This window comes from Temnothorax americanus, unplaced genomic scaffold (genome assembly GCF_048541705.1).
Source record: "Temnothorax americanus isolate GAGA-0224 unplaced genomic scaffold, ASM4854170v1 Scaffold85, whole genome shotgun sequence".
Lineage (NCBI taxonomy): Eukaryota > Metazoa > Arthropoda > Insecta > Hymenoptera > Formicidae > Temnothorax > Temnothorax americanus.
This window is the reverse complement of record NW_027509808.1, coordinates 40552-63733: the sequence shown is the minus strand read 5'-3', so window position 1 is coordinate 63733 and position 23182 is coordinate 40552. Positions and strand designations below refer to the sequence as shown.

Below are 23182 nucleotides of genomic sequence, written 5' to 3'. Positions count from 1 at the left end.
TGTTGTTTGCTCCTTTGATGTAGAGGATGGTCGTAGTAAATTGACCGATAAGATCGAGCTGTCTCCATTGGCGCGGAGAGGCTTTTGCGGATCGTTGCTGGAAAGCAAAAGTGAGTGGTTTATGATCCGTTTTCAGAATTAAGTTACGTCCTTCAATCCATGGTCTGAAATATTTGATTGCCTGGTAAGCTGCGGTAAGCTCCCTGTCGTAGACGCTGTATTTCTTCTGTGGTTCAGAGAACTTGCGTGAAAAGAATCCGAGGGGTTCCCAGATTCCGTCTCTCTTCTGTTCTAATGTTGCGCCCATTGCGACGTCTGACGCGTCGGTGGTGAGGGCGAGGTCGGCTCCTTCGCGCGGATGTGCGAGTAGAGTGGCATCAGCTAAGAGTTGCTTGCATTTATTAAATGCTTCTACCGATTCAGGCGTCCATGGCACAGGACGTTTATCCTTGCGTTTGGCGCCGCGAATGAATTCATGTAACGGGGCTTGTAGGTGAGCTGCGCCCTTACAGAATCGTCGGTAAAAGTTCAGGATGCCTAAGAACCGACGAAGTTCAGATATTGTTTGCGGCTGGGTATAGTTTTGGATAGCTTCTACACGTTCAGGTAGTGGGCGGGATCCTTTTTCATCAATGAGGTATCCCAAAAAGGTGACGGAGGATTTACCGAACTGGCACTTGGCGGGATTGATTGTAACGCCATACTGTCGCAATCTCTCAAAGAGAATGCGGAGGTGTTTGCGGTGCTCTTCGTGATTTTTCGAGGCGATGAGAATGTCGTCGAGGTACGCGAAACAAAAGTCTAGTCCGCGTAAGACATGATCTATAAACCGTTGAAAAGTCTGTCCGGCGTTCTTGAGACCAAAAATCATTACCAAAAATTCGAACAGCCCGAAAGGGGTTATGATCGCGGTTTTAGGTTGGTCTTCTGGCGCTATGGGAATCTGGTAATATGCGCGCATCAAATCCACCGTAGAGAAGACTGTACAACCATGCAAACGGTGCAAAAAGTCAGCAATATGTGCGATCGGGTACCTGTCGACCTTGGTAACGCGGTTCAAGCCGCGGTAGTCGCCGCATGCTCTCATGTCGCCAGACTTTTTGGGTACGAGGTGGAGCGGTGCTGCCCACGGGCTGCTGGAACGTATGCAAATTCCTGCTGTAAGCATATCCTCGAACTCTGCCTTGGCAATCCGGTATTTTTCAGGTGAGAGTCTGCGCAAAGGCGCCGCTACCGGTGGTCCCTCGGTGATGATGTGGTGTCTTACGTCGGTTTCCGCGACCTTAACGGTTTTGTTTGGCGTGGCGATTTCCTGAAACTCTCGTAACAGATCGTTATAAGGATTGTCACCATGGACTATACATACGCTTGTAGCTTTGCTACGGGTAAGTTGACAAGGGCGTTGCAACCCTGTCAGACCATCGACGATGCGCTTCCTTCTGAGATCAACCAATAAACCATAATGTTTGAGAAAGTCGGCCCCAATGATGGGTTGCTTTACATCAGCGACGAGGAACACCCATTCGAAATCTCGGCGTAACCCTAGAGACAGGTGCATTTTCCGTCTTCCGTATGTGGAGATGGTTGTGCCGTTTGCTGCGAAAAGCTGGAGTTTTGATGGTGTCTGTCCGCGTGTTCTCCAAGATCGGGGTAGTACTGAAAGGTCAGCTCCCGTATCGATAAGAAACCTGGCGCCGGTTTCCTTGTCCTGGACGATCAGGCGGTTCTCGTTGTAAGGACCATCACGCACCGCCTCTTGAGATGGCCTGCTCAGTTTTCCGCTTTGTCGGCGGCTTTAATGGCGAGTGGTTTGACCCATGCACACGGTTGCGTGCAGTTTCTAGCATTCTTTCCGAATCTAGCGTGGTAGAAACAGTATTTAGATGTCTGCGACTTGTCTCCGGTACGGTTACGAGATTTGCTGCGCCCGCGTTGCTTAGAACGGGCTTGGCGCCCTTCGTCCTTGTCTGCGACGAGACGCTGTATCTGTCGAGTGAGTTCACTGATCGACGACATCAACGTAGGATCTGTGCCGGGCGTCGCAGTATCGACGGCTGCGACGGTGGGAACGGTCCTCTCCATGGCCTTGTCGGCCAACTCGGCCATCTTATCGAGAGCCACTCCCTCGACTACTGAAAGTAATTCTTGCACTCGGGAAGGCATGCGCTGCAACCAAAGTGTTTGCAATAATTGTTCGTCGACGGAATTATTTGTAAGCCGTCGCATCTCGCGTAGGAGGTGAGTCGGCTTCCGATCGCCTAACTCTACGTCTGTGAGCAGCTTCCTCCAACGTTTCTCGTCCGATTCAGTGAGCCGGGAAATTAGCGTCTCCTTGATCTTCTGATATTTATCCGAGGCCGGCGGCGATTCGATTACATCCGCGATTTCGAGCATGGACTCTTTGTCTAGGTTATCAACGACTACGCAGAATTTGAGGTCGTCGGATCTGACGCTATGCGCGCGAAACTTGGCTTCGAGTTGCGTGAACCAGGTTTTTGCGTGGTCGCGCCTAAACGTACACGTCTTTATCGCGCGAACAGCGAAAGTCTGCGCCTGCGCATCGCTCATCTCGTTCGTACCGTAACGCGCGAGCGGAAAAACTGCCCCGGTCCCCGTCTCGGCGGAGATGCCCGGTCGAGTATCGTGTGCAACCTGCTCGTTACCTTGACCGGTAGGCGGAATCAAAGGTGTCTGTTGATCTCCGATGCCGTCGTTCTCGCCATCAGCGGTCCTCCGGTACGGTCAAGCGGCATGCTGAAGATCTTCCTCGAGGAGGCTTCCGATGCTTCTGGCTATGCGGAACTCTTGTGCTCGTAGAAATCCTCGAGGATCACGTCGGGGTCACCAATACGTGTGGGGGTCGAAGGAATGATCCAACTTCGTACTTCACACAACGTTAATATATTTTAAATAATAATACAATCTTCAGTTACTGCGTACAGCCAGGACGTAAGTCAGAACGATCAGAAAAACAAGAGAGAGCTAACTCAAGCGTTCCTAAACGCTTCGGCACCATGACCATGCGCAGCGCGCGGCTGAGGATGTAAAACCGATTGGTCAGAACTTTCGGCCAATAGCGTGGCTAGCGTTGCCACACTAGCCTGGTCGGTGCTGCGCCCTGGCCTGCCATCGATCCCTCTAGACTCTAGGCGACCGCCGCGCTGCACTAGGGCGCCCCTTGTCACTGCTCCCATCCGCCGGCGGTAGGTTTAAAGTCCACCTACGTGAGACCGGCTGTCCAGGCCGCGACTCATCGTCCGGTTCCTCGACGGCCAGGCTGGCCGGGCCTTGGCTCGTCGACCGGGGGCGGTACACCGGAGGTGGCCCCGTTCCTTGACGGGAACCTTCGTCGGGGCGTCCCCCTTTTCGGGTCCTCCGTACTCGGGCTGCAGTGCTCTCGCGCCGCTGGTGACGCCTTGACAGGCCAGCTGATTTTCCGGCTGTGGGCTCCAGCGTGACCCGCCCGTCGACCGTCCGCCCTCAGAAGCCCCTGGTTGTCCAGCCGTAAGTCCCTCGATGCGGCATACGCCGTTACAATTTCGTGACTTTGGCCATCTGCTCCGCACTCCCTCGACCTGTAACGCTCGCAAGAGATCTTAATCCTAACCTAAATATTCGCTCTCCGCCCGCCTCGGGCGGAGGCACCATCCCTGACGCCTCCCTCGGCCGAGCTCCTATTCTGGGGTGAGGGACGTGACATTTGTCACGTCACAACCTATATTATATAATATTTTAATTTTCAAAATTGTCAAATTACAAACGGGAATTTTATTGTGACTGCTTTTACAGTTGTAAAGTATCTATTTAATGGAAATGGAAGCCTATTAAATCTAATATTGTAACGCAATCATTATAATGCTCAAATTATAAAATATTTACATTATCCATGTCTGCCAATACAATATAATTTTTTATTCATATTACATTTTATATAATGGCAATGTTATTATATATTTGACAGGCAAATCAAAATAGCTTCGAATCGATATCGAAATGATGAAATATCAATGTCTTAACAGAAAATACATAATTTGCCTGTTTACAGTCTGGCGCGATAAATGTATGTCACAAATAATCTCTTCTTTTAAAAAATGTCATATAGCACAAACATCGAAATAAGCTTCAAATTTCGAGCATTATTTCGATATGATGTAATATAAGAGGTATTTTTTCCCGAGTATTATATAATCATATATGCTCATATATGGCCATATATAATTATATACTTTCATATATATATATATATATATATATATATATGGCCATATATATATATATATATATATATATATATATATATATATATATATATATATATATGGCCATATAATATTGTTTAAGATTATATTTTCCATTTCTTATATGATCATATCTACTAATATAAACTATGAACTAATATGGACAAATAAGAGGGTTTTTTTCCCGGGAATATGCATAAAAAAACAGGCTTTCTCAGAGAGAAAACTTTATAAGCGAAATAAAATGTTGATTAAGCAACGTGCAAATTTATAATTTGCATACTTAAAAATTGTGAGAAAGTAATGTTCAAATTTATAATTTGCATACTTAAAAACTATGAGGAAATAATGTGCAAGTTTCTACTTGTTTAAAGCTCTTTTTATTATCACTTTTCTCTAAGGAAGCAGTATCGCATTTTCTTTTACTTTCATATTCCGTATTAGCACGTATATTTTAAGAATTAGTTTCCTAGTGAACACTTTCGTTTTATCTCGTTTTGGAAATGATTGAACTTTATATTGATTTCAAATGATGAAAAAAAAATAGCCCAGGCAATGAACAATATGTGAGAAAATGAGATGTTGCTACTTCGATGTAATTTAACATAGCCTAATTTCTACAAATTTCGAAATTTATAGGATGTCGGATTTAAATAAAATTTCGAAGAGGTATACAGTGCTGTTGATAAAATGTGGATTCTAGAATTCACACATACACGATTTTTGAATCGTCTTATCGTCCATTTGATTATAATACTCATTGTCAGAAGTTTAAAGGAACGATAAGCAAAGAGTTTTCATGATTAGAAAGAAAAGTTACATGAACAATTCCATTATTTCTAATGTATTCTAATTTTGGATAACAATAAAAGATATAAGATTTGTTGGCGTATGATTTTTCATCGTATCCCTGGTAACCAGTTTGCTAGTTCAGATGCGTCCCGAAGAAGTGCGCAAGAAAACAGTTCAAAATTGCGACAAAAGTGCATAATATTTGTGATTGAACGAGTACTTACTGTACTATTGCAGTAGTCTGCTGTAAGAAGCTAATGTAAAATTTTATATTATTTATTAAAAGTAAACATGTAGCAGAAATGTGAAAACAATATGGAAGTATCTTTTGAGTACAGCTCCAACCGGCAGAAACGTGAAAAGAACGTGCAAGCATTTGCCCGTGAGAAAAAGAGCAGTCGAGTGTGCTAGACGCTTGAAACATATATGCAGCAAAATTTCACAAGTGTATGTCGCTTAAATTGTTGTTTTTGCCGTACATATCCGACCGGCAGAAACGTGAAAAGAACGTGCAAGCATCTGCCCGTGAGAAAAAGAGCAGTCGAGTGTGCTAAACTCTTGAAACATATTTGCAGCAAAATTTCACAAGTGTATAATGTCGCTTAAATTGTTGTTTTTGCCGTATAGATCCGAGTGACAGAAATGCGAAAAAAGCGTGCAAGCATCTGCCCGTCAGAAAAAGAACAGCCGAGCGCGCTAAACTCCCAGACAGCACAAAATATTTATAAAATATTTATAAAAAAGATTTAAATATTTTGAAAATATATACGTTGAATATATTTTGTAAATATTATTATAAATGTCCGGAAAATAAAAGATTATAATAAATATTTTAAAATAAAGTGTAAATAATTATCATCAATATTATTAAAGTAGTTTTTAATTTATGTTATAAATATTTATAGAAATAATTACTGTAAGTTAAGTGGAAATTGTGAAACTGTTATAGCTTCGTGCTGTGAGATGTAGGCTATACGGTCCATTTTGGCGTTACGAATTTCGAAAAATGTTTGATTGATAAATCAGATGTACGGTATATTCTGCCAAAATAACAAAGATAACGCTCTCAATAACGATAAATAAACAAAACAAGGCAAATGAGAGCTCGTTCGCGACGATGAACGGGCGACAGTAATAAAATATTACAAAAATTGAATAAAATATATATAATAAAGTAAACGTTTCGGTCCTTGATTTGGACCCTCCTCAGTACATATAGCTAGTCGAGTGAAATGCAGTGGTCACAAGTAGTCAAAAATGCCGCGTAATACTTATTGTATTACGCGGAGAGATGGTGTCGTATATCTTATCAATTTGACTGTCAGGTAACTCTTGTGATCACTTTTTAAGGTATGACTATATATATTTGTTTAATTTATTTCTTTTTATGGAATTATAAAGTAACAGTCACGTTGAGGATACGAGATCCACACTCTCATAATCGGAGAGCGGAATAACTGCATTTTTGACTACTTGTGACCACTGCATTTCACTCGACCAGCTATATGTACTGAGGAGGGTCCAAACCAAGGACCGAAACGTTTACTTTATTATATATATTTTATTCAAATTGTTGAATTTGTAATATTTTATTACTGTCGCCCGTCCATCGTCGCGAACAAGCTCTCATTTGCCTTGTTTTGTTTATTTCTGCCAAAATCATTTGTATTTCTGCTGCTCTACTTCTTACGCAAGCATCTGCCGTAATTCTTGTTGAATTCTGCTGTATGTGCTAGTTTGCAACAATGCCGCTTGGCGGCGCATAATGGTAAAACTAACTCGCAAGTAAATTTCAGTTGGGATCTAATATAAGCAGGCCTCCGGCGAAGCGCGAAGCAAAATCATGACATTCGCGACAATCTTCGCCAGCAATACAACGCAAGGCTTACCCAACACCACTGCGGTGCTATAAATATAAAAAATATTTTTGTAAATTATTTTAATCTTTCTAAGAAATATTTTAAAAATATTTTGTGTTCTATGGGTAGCAGTAGGCGCTGCTACAAATCTAACGCGATTATGTTGCATTGCGATTTGCGCAAGCATCTGCCACATTTCTTGCACTATTTTGCTATATGTAAATGCATACACATATTTTCCACAATTCTGTTGCACTACGACGAGAGCAAGTTTCTGCCAACAGAAAAATAGTCAAAGTTAGAAATAGAAAACGCATTATCTGCCCGAAAGTTAGTGCACGATTTTTCGTGCAGTTTTACAGCAGAATTGCAAAGGAATGGTTACCAGGGATATTTTTAATATCTTTAAAGTAATCCAAATCGATCGCTTGCTGTTATGGCAAACCACGAGTTAATATATATAAATTTTACTATTTTGTTAAAAAGTTGTATGACAGAGAAACTGTCGTGGCCATGAGTAAATATATCTTATGATTTTATTAAAAAGTCGAATGACAGAGATGTGTTGAAGTTATCAATTGAAGGATCGCAGCATTGTGAAATAAGACATCATTGTTTTTAGAACCTTTGAGAAGAACGAAATCAAAGTTTTTTTTAAGTATAGAATGATATTATGGAGAGTTGTGAATAGAGTAGTACTATTTGCTTACCTTGCCAAAGTTTTCAATAGTCAGAGGCACGACCTTGCCAGCAGTTATTTTGCATGATAACACGCTTCTATTCATAATTAAAAAAAGAAGTTTTCGACATCGCCCCGACGTATAATACCAATTTGATTTGCAACTATAACTCGGAATAAGATTATCTAGGTGTCATTTTAATTGTAAGTAAGAAAAAATATATTGTATAATAAAGCCAAAAAAAAACGTTCACCGTTATTACACGTTTTTTAAAGAAAAAAAACTCAAAAAAACGACAAAAAGATTATAAATTGCGTGTATTATGTCTGGAAGAATTACGATAATTTTATAATGCACTAAAAGAAGTTACATGCTTACATTGATTCGTAAGGAAGGATGCTGTAATCTAAAAGAAATTGAGCCGGCCAGAACTGCAGAAAGAGATGAATGAGTTGAGCGATATAGATAGCGAAAGGTTCCACGATATCCTTTGCGTCATTCAAATTCAAGACCACCTGAAATACGCTTTTAACAGATTCCTGCAATTCCAAGGATTTTCGCGAGAAATGAATTATCTTCAAAGATCGACTTCTATTCGGTTGCAAAATTTTCTTCAGTTGAAAATTTTATTACGAAATGCAATATAAAAAAAACCATTCGCATACCTGTATGCCAATCATACTGCCGCCAATCATGTTCAGGCAAACACTGACCAGGAATATATTTGTAAACGTAGATTCGATCAGTTCCGCGAATCTGTGAAATTGTGAAAAACTGAACGCGATTAAAGGCAATATAAGGATTAAAGTTGTGCATCTCGTTATGGAGCTATTAACACGCACTGTATCACATGCAGATGCCTGCGCAGGCAGCCCAAAGCTCTGTTGTAATTGTCATCTTTTACCTTGTCGGGTTTCAGATCGAAATTGCTGTTGCTGTCCTTGCCAATGTGTTCCAGCGTGTGTCTGGAAATACGCTCAAATGCGACAATGTTCCTGGCGAGATCGAAACCAACCGTTTTTTTTTTCATTTGGATTGAGCTCAAAGCGGGTCAAAATAGAAGACGAGATATTAGAGCGTATAATATTTACGATCAAAAGTGACGCGGTATACTATTTACGTCCCTTCTTTTATTTTATATTTCAATTTGTAATTATCAATCTTGAACGCGATACCCTTACCCAACAATTGCGAACATCCCGCACGCGTGCCGAATCAAAGCGATATAGCAGGAATCAACTGCGATCGTGATGCTGATGTGGGAGAATACGGCTAGATAACAATGTATCGCTATGGGATACAAGTACTGGTCTAATGTTTTCCCGTATTCCACACGGAGGGGTAGCTTAGCTTCTGCCACTAGGGAGGACACCGTCGCGTCCGAAGTATCCTCCAGCAACATCACCATGAGCGATTTCGTTATGAGGAGAATTCCCACGGACTGCATGAAGACTGGAAATCGACGTATACGTTACACCGAGCGATCGCTTAAATCATTTGCCGAATCTCAAGGGAAATGTGTAATATCTTCCAACGAGATTTTCACGACGTACTTCCGTACGTTAGCGTGATGTACCGCCCATATGTGGTGTGTCGCCGTAGAATGGCCCTTTCTACATCTGTATTCAACGACAACCAATCGTCTTCCATCGTTCTGAGACAAGTCTTCAACTATAAGTATTTTCTATTAAGAATTTTTGACCAATATTTCTATCATGCTAGTCATATTATTGAACTCGTGCACGATTGCCACATACTTTCCTATTATTTATCATCAACCACCCTAATTTGAAGCTGAATATTATGGTGATCCACATCGACGGAGTGCATGAGAACACATCGTCGATATCTGTCGCGGCGATTAGAAGATATAATAGCTATGTCAATATATTACAGAATATATTATATTTTAATATATATTAATATATAATACAATATATGTGGAGCATTCCATGTCAAATCATCGAGGATTTTTCTCGATCATTTTTTATTTGGCGGAAATTTTTTTGTATTTTTATACTAAATGAAAGTAACTTTCATGATTTTTTTTAGATTTTTATCTCTACCCATACTTAAGTTATGGATTAAAAAAAAATACAGTTAAATTTTAAATGCCTGTAACTTTAAGAAGAAAAAAGATATTGTAAAAAATAAGGTAATCTTTTTTTCGTTTTTACTGTTTTTTTCGAAGAAAATATTGAAAAAAATTTAATGGACAATATAACTGTTTTTTTTTATGATTTAAGTAAAAAATATTTTTTTCTCAATGCGACCGTTTTGATTTTTTTCAAAAGAATCTCACAAATTCTAGGTGAAAGGGTTACTGCTTTCTGCTTAAAAAATGTATAGGGTAGACCGAGGTGAATTGGATTACTAATTAGCACGATAAAATAGCTTGTTTGAAATAAAACACTAATAAAAACTGTCTTAAAACTTATATTGATCCGATTCGCCTCGATCTACCCTAAGTTATTTGATGGATAGAGTATCATTAAAGGAAGATTGTTATTTAATTTGGCGAGGAATGGTGAGGAAATTATCGATTTCTGCTGACAAAGTGTATAAGATGCACATGTAATTTTATATAGAGTACTATTAAAGAAAGGTTGTTTTGAATTTTGCGAGGATCGGTGAAGGAGATACCAATTTTTGTAGAAACTTGCACATTGCTTCCTCATAGTTTTTAAGTGTGCAAGTAGAAACTTGTACATTGGTTCCTCATAGTTTTTAAGTGTGCAAGTAGCGAAACCTGCACATTGCTTTCTTATTGCTTCCTTATAGAGGAAGCTTTGTGATGGTGAAAAAAAAAATTTTCGAGATTTTGATGGAAATAGGTTTAGAATGTTCCAAAATGTCGATAAATCATATTAGTAGAAAATGTCCGGAAGTATGTGTGTGTGCGTGCGTGCGTGCGTGCGTGCGTGCGTGCGTGCATGTGTGTACGGACGTGTGTGTGTACATACAAATAGAGTATCATAGAAAGTATGTTCTCCTCTAATTTTATTAAAATTTGTCGACCGGTATGGATTTTAGGGGGGTTTTTATTTTTTAGAAAAATGTGTTTTACGCTGTAGCTTTCTCAATATTTGAGATATTGGTGTATTTTTAATTTTATTATATTCTTTAGTTTTTTTTTTCTACCCTTATATTTCATATATAATTTTTTAAGATTTGGTTAATCAGTTCTTGAGTTACAGACGTTTGAAATTTCGGAGAATCTGTACATACATAGAAGCTTTATAAAGTTTGGTCTAATCAACCAAATTTTAAAGAATTATATATGAAATAGGGGTAGAAAAGACTGAAGAATGTAATAGATTCAAAAATAGACCGATATCTCAAATATTGAGAAAATCCAGACAATTAAGCCAATTAAGGAAATTTATTATTTCCTAATTTTATTAATAAAAGCAATTTTTATATATTTAAAAAATTATTTTAAAGTAGAAATAAAAAACTATTGTAATAGTATAACAAATATTAGTCGCAATAAATATTCTCACAATAAAAAGTGTGCAAGTAGAAACTTGCACATTGCTTTCTCATAGTTTTTAAGTGTGCAAGTAGAAACTTGCACATTGCTTCCTTACAATTTTTAAGTGTGCAAGTAGATACATGCACATTGCTTTCTCATAGTTTTTAAGTGTGCAAGTAGAAACTTGCACATTGCTTCCTTACAATTTTTAAGTGTGCAAGTAGATACATGCACATTGCTTCCTCATAGTTTTTAAGTGTGCAAGTAGAAACCCGCACATTGCTTTAGTTTTTAAGTGGGCAAGTAGAAACTTGCACATTACTTCCTTACAATTTTTAAGTAAGCAAATATAAATTTGCACATTGTTTCATAGTTTTTAAGTGTGCAAGTAGAAACTTGCACTGTTTCCTTATAATTTTTAAGTGTACAAATTATAAATTTGAACATTATTTTCTCACAATTTTCAAGTATGCAAATTATAAATTTGCACGTTGCTTAATCAACATTTTATTTTGCTCATAAAGATTCCTCTATGAGAATGCCAAATTAATAAATATCTACTAATAATTATACATAAAAAAGGCTTTCTCATAAGAGGAAGCTTTATGAGCGAAATAAAATATTGATTAAGCAATGTGCAAATTTATAATTTGCATACTTGAAAATTGTGAGAAAATAATGTCCAAATTTATAATTTGTACACTTAAAAATTATAAGAAAGCAATGTGCAAGTTTCTACTTGCACACTTAAAAACTATGAGGAAGCAATGTGCAAGTTTCTACTTGTAGTTTTTAAGTGTGCAAGTAGAAACCTTCGCTCACAAAGTTTCCTCTATGAGAAAACTAAAACAAATAAATACTAATAATTATACATCGAATAAAATAAAAGCTTCCTCATAGAGGAGCTTTGTGAGTGAAAGTTTCTACTTGCACATTTAAAAACTAAAAAGAAGCAATGTGCAACTTTCTAGTTGCACACTTAAAAATTATTTTTTATTTATTTTATTTTTAAATAAATCTGATTGCTATTTTCACAGATAATATACGTGCTTTTTTCATTAACTATATGATTTAATTGTCACATGCTATTGTTAAGTTCCCCAATTTATAATATTCCATTAAAAAAAAGTAATTTAATAATAAAAATAATTAAAAATGCAATTAAAAAATAGAAAATATTTGAATTTCCTCTTTATCTATAGATCGAAATTTCAGGATTGCTGTCTGTAAACTTATCAAATTGTTTAATAGCCATCGGTAGAGTCCAGTGTTGTACATTATTCGAATAAATGTTTATTCGATTATGAATAACGAATTGTTGGGGCCTGCCCGGTCCCACATTCGCCCTGGACAGGAGGGCGCGCGAGAGCGCGGGACGAGCGCGCGATACTTCGCGGTTAGCCGGGACGCATTACGCATACTGTATGGAGAGCAAATAAAGGAATAATTATCTTAAGACGACTGTATTACCTGTATCACATTCCTGACGACTCACATTATGACAGGAGAGCTACAACACGAATAATTTTTTTATTCGTTATTCTTTATTCGTTGATAGAATTATTCATCATTAAAATTATTTGTTATTTTTAATTAAATATATTTATTTGTTTTTTTATTCGTTATTTTTTATTCGAAAATAAAACAAAATATATATAAAATTTTGTTAACAAATAATAATATTTTGTGAACGTAAAGTTATAATTTATTAATTAGTATTTTAAATATCAAATAAATACCTAATTAAAACTAAAGAAATTAAATAAATTTACAATCAATAAAATAAAAATTAAATTTAATAAAAACCTGTGTCATTAGTTTTAATTATATAATAAAATAAAGAACAACATAAACACTAATCTTATTTATATAAATAGAAAAAAACATTTAATGAAAAAAATACATAATCAACTAGATAGTTGATAGTTGATCAATAGATTTCAGAATGTTTTTCTTTTAGTTGGTTTAAAAAAAAATCACTTAAAAGTAATTATTATCAAAATTTATTTTTTATTTAATACATTTTTATTTTAAAATGCTTTCAGAAGCACATGTTTTTCAAACATACTGTCTGATAATCGAAGATATATGGCTGTATTAATCATCGTAGCAAATGAAAATAATCTCGCCACTGGAGCCGAAGAAGGAATGAATAATGTATTGTATTTTATAAAAACTTTTTTTATTGCAAGATGTTTTTCTAGATAAGATATCTGAGAGTCTGGAGCTCCTAGATAATGAAAGATCTAGAAACAAAAACGAAAATATTTGCTTTATAATCCTTATTTTTGTTTTTGTTATTATCGATTTTTTTTATTCGTTACATTCTTCGAATAAAAATGATGAATTACGAATAAATTATTCGTAATTATTTTATTCGAATAACGAATAATCGAATTATTGTTATTCACGAATAACGAATACATTTATTTTATTCGTTATTTTTTATTCGTTATTCACAATAAATTTTGCCCAACACTGGTAGTCTATCTTATTTTTAAAAAATTATTTTCGAGAAAAATGAAGAAAAAGTTTCTTAAAAAATCGAAGTTATTAAAATCCTAATTTCACCAATGGCTTAAAGATTTCGAAACTAAGTCTAGGATTTGTAACATTTTTTTTGAAAAAAAAAAAAAAAATCAAAACAGGCATTGAGAAAAAATGTCCAATAAAATTTTTTTTGATATTTTCTTTGAAAAGTAGGGTAAAGTGCTTATTTCGGATCAGATTCTAATTCGGATCAAAAAATTTTTAATGCCTCTCTAGCCGTTTGTATTTATCATATGTGGGGATTTTTCCTTCACTATCGTCTATAGTTATCCTTATAGCATTATAATACAATTTAAAAATACCGCTGGTTGCTATTGGTAACCTTCGGCTGACTGATTAACAGCGGCCTGCAAAACAGACGTTCGCGGCGCGACTAAAAAAGAAGGGAAATAGACCTTATAGACCTAGGTACATATTTATGTTTTGACGTAACTACTTGTTATTTTTAACTAAAATTTAGCATGCATACCTTTGAAGATATGCGCAATCTAATTTTCATGATAATTTGGCCAAATTTTGCATATAGAAAAAATGCGAAGGCTAGTGAAAACTGCCAATTTGTAGCGTAAGCGGTGGTCTTATTCTAGCGAGGTCACCCTTGAGTACTGTTTACTCATTTTTATCTGTCCTATTGTGTAATATAGATGTTGACGACGTTGTAATAGTATATTTGATTAAAAGTAGAATATTCTTTACCTTGCATTTTACTTTTAAGTACTCAATTCAAATTATTTAATCATGTTTTTTTTTTACAATGTAAGCTTTATTATTATATGTAAATGCCTATGGTCAATTTAGAGTATTGAATAGAAAATTTTCTTTCTCTGAAAGCATATATCATCTTTTCAGTAATTATGTTGAACCTAGAGCAAGCTGTTAGTGCAGTAAGATTAAGTTATTCATAAATTATATGTATATATATATATATATATATATATATATATATGTATATCTTTATGGTTTGTATAATGTCGGGACCATTTCGGAGGTGCAATAACACATACCAGGACTTTTGGCACATGCTGGGTCCAACCCAGTAATTTTCTATATGAAGGGTAACTTATCAAGCCCGGTACTAGTTTACACAAAGATATGTAACGTAACAAAGTAGGACCGTGTTTCCTTCCTAACCATTGTGAATTATAAGGACCGGTACCGGTAATTAGATACATGCAATGTAAAATACCGGGACCTCTTTATCTGAACAATTTTACTGAATTAAGTTGTAACATCATTCTTCGAGCGTATTCTTTTTTATATATAAAATCCATAATATTTAGAGAGTCCAATCAAGCTGTTTATATACTTATTTATGTATATTTAGCACATAATGAATTATTTATTCATAATAAAGAACATCTACCAATATTTTACTATTTAAAAAGAAATATGCATCAAGCTACTAAATGTACAGTGTGCTTTCTAAAACGCTATCTTTTACTAAAAATTATGTTAAAAATAATTAAATCATTGTTACTGCGTTGTTTCATAAAGTTGTAATTATAAATTTAAATTAATCAATTTAATTAAAATTATAATAGAATTTAAATAATTAACATCAATAAATAAACTAAACAATTAAAATGTTACGAGGTTCTACTTTTTGTTGTTACAGTAAAGAAATTGATTTCCATACAAACTTCTATGATGATACATTGCAGAAAAAAGTTTTCTTCGCTGATTTCATTGATATAAAAAATAGCAAATAGCAGGACTCAGACCAGTTATACTTTTCGAATAATTTCATGTTCGGTTACTTGAAATTTTCAAATATTATATTTAGTGCATTATTTAAGAAAAAACTCACGAAAATAATGAAAACATAAGTAAAAATTATAACTGAAAAGAAACTTTTACTAGACGTATCGTCACATGCGAGGACCAATTTCCACGATATAATGGATAATAGCAAGACCGACCAATTAAATTATTCTTCGACAAATTTTACGTATACTTCGAATAAGCAATATTTTATACAACACATAATTTAGGGATTAAAAAGCGAAAATGATGGACTGCGAGATACCAAGAGATTACAGCCAAATCAAAAGTTATACTCGTATCGTTACACGACGTATCGTTACATGCGAGGAGGAGCGTATTTATCGGTGCAATGGTAAATAGCAGGACCGCCCAGTTTAACTATTTCTTAATTAATTTCATCTATACGTTTGGTTATTATTTGAGAACTTGCAATATTCTACTCGGTGCATTATTTAAGGATTAACACACGAAAATGTTGGCCCACGAAATACCGACAGATTACAGCCAAATCAAAACTTTTATTCTAGGACGTATCGTTACATACGTCGTAGAGTGTACATTTTGATTTGGCTGTAAGTTTTGGGTATTTTGCGGTGCAATATTTTCGCGAGTTAATCCTTAAATAATGCACCAAATAAAATATTGCAAGTAACCGTACATGCAGATGAAATTAATTAGAAAATATTTAGAAAATATTTAAACTGGGCGGTCCTGCTATTTACCATTGCACCGAGGAAATTGGTCCTCATATGTAACGATACGTCGTAGAGTAAAAATTTTGATTTGGCTTGCTAAGTTCTTGATATTTCGCGATGCAACATTTTCGCGAGTTAATCCTTAAATTATTAAGACTTTAATCGACTATACTGGCAATGATCATAATTGTGGCAACGATTATAATCGTCATGACAAATCGTCAGCCCGTTTCGACTATGGATTCTGGTTCTTCTAAAATAGATGATGTAATTGAGATGCTTATATTATAAGCATCCTAAATTTATTTATTCAGATAGGATGCTTATAATATAAGCATTTCAATTGCATCAATTTTAGAAGGAGCAGAATCCATGGTCGAAACGAGGTGACACGACAATTATAATCGTTGCCAGTATAGTCGATTAAAGTCTTAATTAGGTTAATTATTGATTGGTGTAGTAAATGTTACTTATTCGGTTTCAATCTTTAAATAATGCACCGAGTAAAATATTGTAAGTAACTGTACATACAGATAAAATTAATTAGGAAATGTTTAAACTGCGCGGTCCTGCTATTTATCATTGCACCGAGGAAATCGGTCCTCGCATGTAACGATAGATCGTAGAGTATAAATTTTGATTTGGCTCTGTAAGTTTTTTATATTTCGCGATGCACCGCGAAATACCAAAAACTTACAGCCAAATCTACGACGTATCGTTACATACGAGGACGGATTTCCTCGGTAAAATGATAAACAGGACCGCCTAGTTTAACTATTTCTTAATTAATTTCATCTGTACGTTCGGTTATTATTTGAGAACTTGCAATATTCTACTCGGTGCATTATTTAAGGATTAACACACAAAAATGTTGGCTCATGAAATACGGGCAAACTACAGCCAAATCAAAATTTTTACTCTAGGACGTATTGTTATATGCGAGGACCGATTTCCTCGGTGCAATGGTAAATAGCAGGACCGCTCAGTTTAAATATTTCTCAATTAATTTCATCTGTACGTTTAGTTGCTCGAGAACTTGCGATATTTTACTTGGTGCATTATTTAAGGTTTAACACACGAAAATGTTGGCCCACGAAATACGGACAGACTACAGGCAAATTAAAATTTTTACTCTAGGATGTATTGTTACATGCGAGGACCGATTTCCTCGGTGCAATGGTAAATAGCAGGACCGCTCAGTTTAAATATTTCTCAATTAATTTCATCTGTACGTTCAATTGCTCGAGAACTTGCGATATTTTACTTGGTGCATTATTTAAGGTTTAACACACGAAAATGTTGGCCCACGAAATACGGACAGACTACAGGCAAATTAATATTTTTACTCTAGGACGTATTGTTACATGCGAGGACCGATTTCTTCGGTGCAATAGTAAATAGCAGGACCGCCTAGTTTAACTATTTCTTAATTAATTTCATCTATACGTTTGGTTATTATCTGAGAACTTGCAATATTCTACTCGGTGCATTATTTAAGGATTAACACACAAAAATGTTGGCCCACGAAATACGGGCAAACTACAGCCAAATCAAAATTTTTACTCTAGGACGTATTGTTACATGCGAGGACCGATTTCTTCGGTGCAATGGTAAATAGCAGGAGCGCCTAGTTTAACTATTTCTTAATTAATTTCATCTATACGTTCGGTTATTATTTGAGAACTTGCAATATTCTACTCGGTGCATTATTTAAGGATTAACACACGAAAATGTTGGCCCACGAAATACGGGCAAACTACAGCCAAATTAAAACTTTTACTCTAGGACGTATTGTTACATGCGAGGACCGATTTCTTCGGTGCAATGATAAATAGCAGGACCGCTCAGTTTAAATATTTCTCAATTAATTTCATCTGTACGTTCAGTTGCTTGAGAACTTGCGATATTTTACTTGATGCATTATTTAAGGATTAACACACGAAAATGTTGGCCCACGAAATACGGACAGACTACAGCCAAATCAAAACTTTTACTCTAGGACGTATTGTTACATGCGAGGACCGATTTATTCGGTGCAATGGTAAATAGCAGGACCGCCCAGTTTAACTATTTCTTAATTAATTTCATCTATATGTTCGGTTATTATTTGAGAACTTGCAATATTCTACTCGGTGAATTATTTAGGGATTAACACACAAAAATGTTGGCCCACGAAATACTGACAGATTACAGCCAAATCAAACCTTTACTGTACGACATACACTGATTGTGAGAAAAGAAATGTTCTGCATTTTAGTAAATATTGGTTTGCATACAATTGTGACCCCATTTACTAAAATAAAGAAAATTTTCCTATTTTACATTAGTACACGTGTATTTACTGAGAGAAAAGCATACTAAAATAAAAAGGAAAATTTTCTTTATTTTAATAAATAGAGTAACAGTTGTATGCAAACTAATATTTACTGAAGTGTAGAAAATTTTTTTCTTAGTGTCATCATTACATTTGAGAACTGATTTCCTCATTGCAATTTGTAAATAGTAGAACCGCCCAATTAAACTATTTGTCGATTGATTTCATCTGTATTGTCAATTACTGGCAATATTTTATTTGGTGCATTATTTAGAGATTCACACGTAAAAATGTTTGTCCGCAAAATATCGAAAGACTACAGATAAATCAAAACTTTTACTTTAAGATGTATCATTACATGCAAGAACTGATTATATCGATGCAATGGTAAATAGTAGGACCGCCTAATTTAACTATTTCTCAATTAATTTTATCTATACGTTTGGTTACTTGCAATATTTTACTCGGTACATTATTTAGAGATTAACACGTGAAAATGTTGACCCGCAAAGTATCGAAAGATTACATCAAAATCAAAACTTTTACTCTACGACGTATCGTTACATGCAAGAACTAGTTTTATTATTAATTTTATTTTATTTTTTAATTTTATCGTTGAACGGTACACTATAATAAAAGTAATTGTTACGTTATTCCTGGATAAAAATTTTTCTTGTTATTGTTTATTTATCTATTCTTTATTGTATTTTCCACGTGTTTGATTCGACATTTGATTTTAAATTGTCGCGCCGTTTAACCACGCTTGGCGAACAGAGAAAGAGAGAGAACATTGGACGCGTTCGGCAGACCAATCCGCTCAGTAGCAGTCAAACGTGATTGGCTCTTACTTTTAGAACCAATCACGTTCGACTGCTACTCAGCGGCTTGGTCTGCTGAACGTGACCAATGGCCGCGTTCAGGAAACACAACTGTTGAGTGAGCGCTCATTATGATTGGTTCTTACACTTAGATCCGGAGAAGAACCAAAGGTAAGAACCAATCATATTAAAGAATCACTGACCGCTCACTCAACAGTTGTGTTTCCTGAATGCGGCCAATAAGACAAACTCAACAGTTGTGTCTGCTGAACGCGCCCAATGTTTCAAAGAATTATCTACGCGCTTGGAAGCTAGAATTCACAAATATAATAAAACAATAAATATATGAGAATTGCATTATTTCAATTTCCATATCTAAAAATACTACATATACTTTGTCTAAAAGTATATGTCAGAATATATGATAAACACGGAAGCAAGAATATTAATTCAAAAATTTCCATCAACGACGTAACGTCATATATGGGGTCCAATTTCTCAAAATAACAAAAATCAGGACCGGGCAATTAAACTATTACTATTTTAAATCTTGCCAAGATTTATGTGGTTTACACATATGAGCATATTGTTCTCATTATATAAATTAAAGAGTTCATTATCTGGTGGTAGGCTAGTTAAAAATTTGAAGATAAGATTTTAAAAATTTACATGAAAAATGTTGACTGCAAACTTTTAACTAGCCTACGAATAGACAATGAACGCTTCAATTCATATAATGAGAACGATTCGTTCATGAGACGCATAAATCTCGGTCAAATTTAATAAAAGCAATAATTTAATTGGCCGGTCCTGATTTTTGTCATTACATCAAAGAAATCGGACCCCATATATGACGTTACGTCGTTGATGGAAAATTTTGAATTAATTTCTTACATCCGTATTTATGATATGTATTCTCACATATACTTTTAGACATAGTATTTGTACTATTCAGATATGGAGATTAAAATAATACAATGCTTATATGTTCATTGTTTTATTATATTTGTGAATTCTAACTTCCAAGCGCGTAGATAATAATCATTTGAATCGTTAACTTTAATAATATTTAATTAGCCTACGAAGCTAATGAATGCTTTAATTTACATAATAAAAATGATATGCCAATGAAACTTATACATTTTATTAAAAATTATCTAATAACCATAGTTTAATCTGCCGGATCTGCTTTTCGTCGTTACATCAAAGAAATCGGATCCTATATTTGATATTATGTGATTGATGAAAATGTTTTGCTTTTTTTTATATACGCTATATCTTTGCAGAAGCTAGAATTCACAAATATATATTTGTATAGCATATATGTATAAAAAAGCAAAGCATTTTTATCAATCACGTAACGTTAAATATGGGGTCCGATATCTTCGATGTAACGATAAAAAGCAGAACCGGCAAATTACACTATTATTTTTAAATGATTTTTAACAAAATTTATAAGTTTTATTGGCATATTATTTTTATTATGTAAATTAAAGCATTCATCAGCTCCTCATAGGCTAATTAAATGTTATCAAATACAACGTTTCAAATGATTTATCTATGCTTGGAAGCTAGAATTCACAAATATAATAAAACAATGAACATATAAGCATTGTATTATTTTAATCTCCATATCTAAATAGTACAAATACTATGTCTAAATGTATATGTGAGAATACATCATAAATACGGATCTAAGAAACTAATTCAAAAATTTTCATCAACGACATAACGTCATATATAGGATTCAATTTCTTTGATGTAGTGACAAAAATTAGGACCGGCCAATTAAACTATTACTATTATTAAATCTTGCCAAGATTTATGCGGTAAAAGGAACACATAAAAGGAACTTCTGTCTAATATGTCATTTTTAGACAGAAAAAATAACACACTTGGATTTGTAGTGTACCAATAACCGGTACCTATTAGAATATATGCTATCATCTAGTCTATCTTCTTAATGTATCTTTAGAGTTCATTTTCTCCGTTTTCACAAACTTTGGGTTAGCCCATTATAACAACAAGCTCTTCAAATATCCTAATATACATTTGACGACTTTCTTCTTGTACAATTTTTAGAAGAATTGTAGAATTTTACAAATAATTTTAAGAATATCTTTAGCACAAAGGGAAATTTTGGAATGCAATTCACTTGTAATTTCTTTACGTTACGTATCCACAGTTTAAAGAAGTAAACTAGAATTTTTACGGTCCCATTAAATTACCATACAAAAGAAACTTCCTTTTTTTGATGTAATGTTTAATATAATGTATACAAACTACAATTAATTACGAAATACAATGTATATGAGTATCACAAAACTATGTATACTGCATTTTGAGTTATGTATATCATGTATAATCAGTTTTTAATGCATTTTTTAGTGGTACCGACGAATAACAAAGCATAAAAAAGGACTAAATTTTGATATATCTTTGTTTATCGCTTATACATATGAAAAATAATTACAAAATGTTCATTAAGATGTTGACGTATATCAATGTATACTTATGTATATGTTACTTATAGTTGGTCCTAGTATGTGTCTCAAACCATAAAGATATATATATATATATATATATATATATATATATATATATATATATATATATGTGTGTGTGTGTGTGTGTGTGTGTGTGTGTGTGTGTTATTTTATCGGTTGATTTATGATTGTTATTAACTCTATAAACCTTCAGTTGAGTTATATAACTTAAAATATGTGTAATATTAGTTTACTTGATTCTTTTCTAAATAAAAACTGGAGCTGTATTTATGGTACAAGAGATTTGGTTAAGTACCATTTTTGTGTTCAAATAGTAAAAAAAAAGGTTAAAACACTTTCAAGTGTCTAAATTTTGTATTTTTACCTTGAAATTCCACTATGTGAAAACTTTGATATTTTGATCCACATTAGGTTCATGCACCTAATTCGGATCAGAAATATTTCAATGTTCGGATAATATTTCACGTTTGTGTTTTATCCACCATCATTTACATTTATTTGTACACCACATACTTGAATTACAAGTCAATCTAAGACTGATCCGAAATAGGTGCACTAATCCTTCGGATCAAATTCAGACTTCTGTAAAAAATTAAAATGTCGAGATCTCAAGCAAAATAAATGGACCGTTTCTTCAGAAATCTTAAGCTAAGATTTCAACCTAAATTTTCATGCTTAATTGACTCATTAAATCATTATATTAACAAAGTTATAGCCAAAATCGAAAAAATGATCCGAAATAGGCATTTTACCCTACAGTAAAAAACGAAGAAAAAAAAATTACCTTATTTTTTACAATATTTTTTTTCTTCTTAAAGTTACAGGCATTCGAAATTTTAAACTGCATTTTTTTGAAAAAATCTATAATTTAAGTAGGTATAGGTAGATATAAAAATGTAAAAAAAATCATGGAAGCTATTTTCATTTAGTATAAAAACACAAAAAAATTTCCGCCAAATCAAAAATGGTCGAGGAAAATTCTCGGCGATTTGATATGGAGAATGCCCCATATATATACATATATAATTATATAAGATCATATAAAATGTATATTAATACATAAATCCGAATGACTAATACATGCTGCAGAATGAAAGAAAAGTAAGTGGCTCGATACGATTTGTGATCACGTACTTGGGGCACAAGGATGGTGATGGAGAACGTAAACATCGGCACAAAGAGCATACATCTGTCGCGAAATGCATGATAGGGCCATATCCCTATCAAGCTCATATATGCTTTAGGAACTGTATAAAAGCGACTTTGCCAAATGTTCTGTCGCTCGTCCATTTTCAGGAACATTAAAACTACGAACTATCAACGATTCCTTGTGAATACTTGCCACTCGCTCGGCAAGCTGCCGAGAACAGTTATTATCAATTCCTTGTGTCGTAGCGTTGCACGGCCGCAATTATGACATATTATGCAATTATTTCCCGCGGCGTACAATTATGTCACCCCTCACAGTTGCTACTATGCAACTGTGTCTT

The 23182-nt window shown here is 34.7% G+C and overlaps 2 protein-coding genes across 2 annotated transcripts; both read right to left on the bottom strand.

Annotated features, from left to right (window-relative positions):
- Positions 1–1770: 1770 nt before the first annotated feature.
- Positions 1771–2568, bottom strand: LOC143907641 (uncharacterized). Its single transcript, XM_077424526.1, has one exon. The coding sequence runs from the start codon at positions 2566–2568 to the stop codon at positions 1771–1773; it is 798 nt and encodes a 265-aa protein (XP_077280652.1).
- Positions 2569–6165: 3597 nt separating this feature from the next.
- LOC143907629 (odorant receptor Or2-like) lies at positions 6166–22982 on the bottom strand. The gene is made up of 9 exons (XM_077424502.1): positions 22827–22982; positions 9327–9446; positions 9123–9240; positions 8751–9021; positions 8412–8534; positions 8235–8325; positions 7948–8084; positions 7600–7732; positions 6166–7514 (listed from the first exon to the last, which is right to left on the bottom strand). Exons 1-9 carry the CDS (start codon positions 22980–22982, stop codon positions 7464–7466), a joined length of 1200 nt encoding a protein of 399 aa, XP_077280628.1. The 3' UTR covers positions 6166–7463.
- Between the last annotated feature and the right edge of the window lie 200 nt (positions 22983–23182).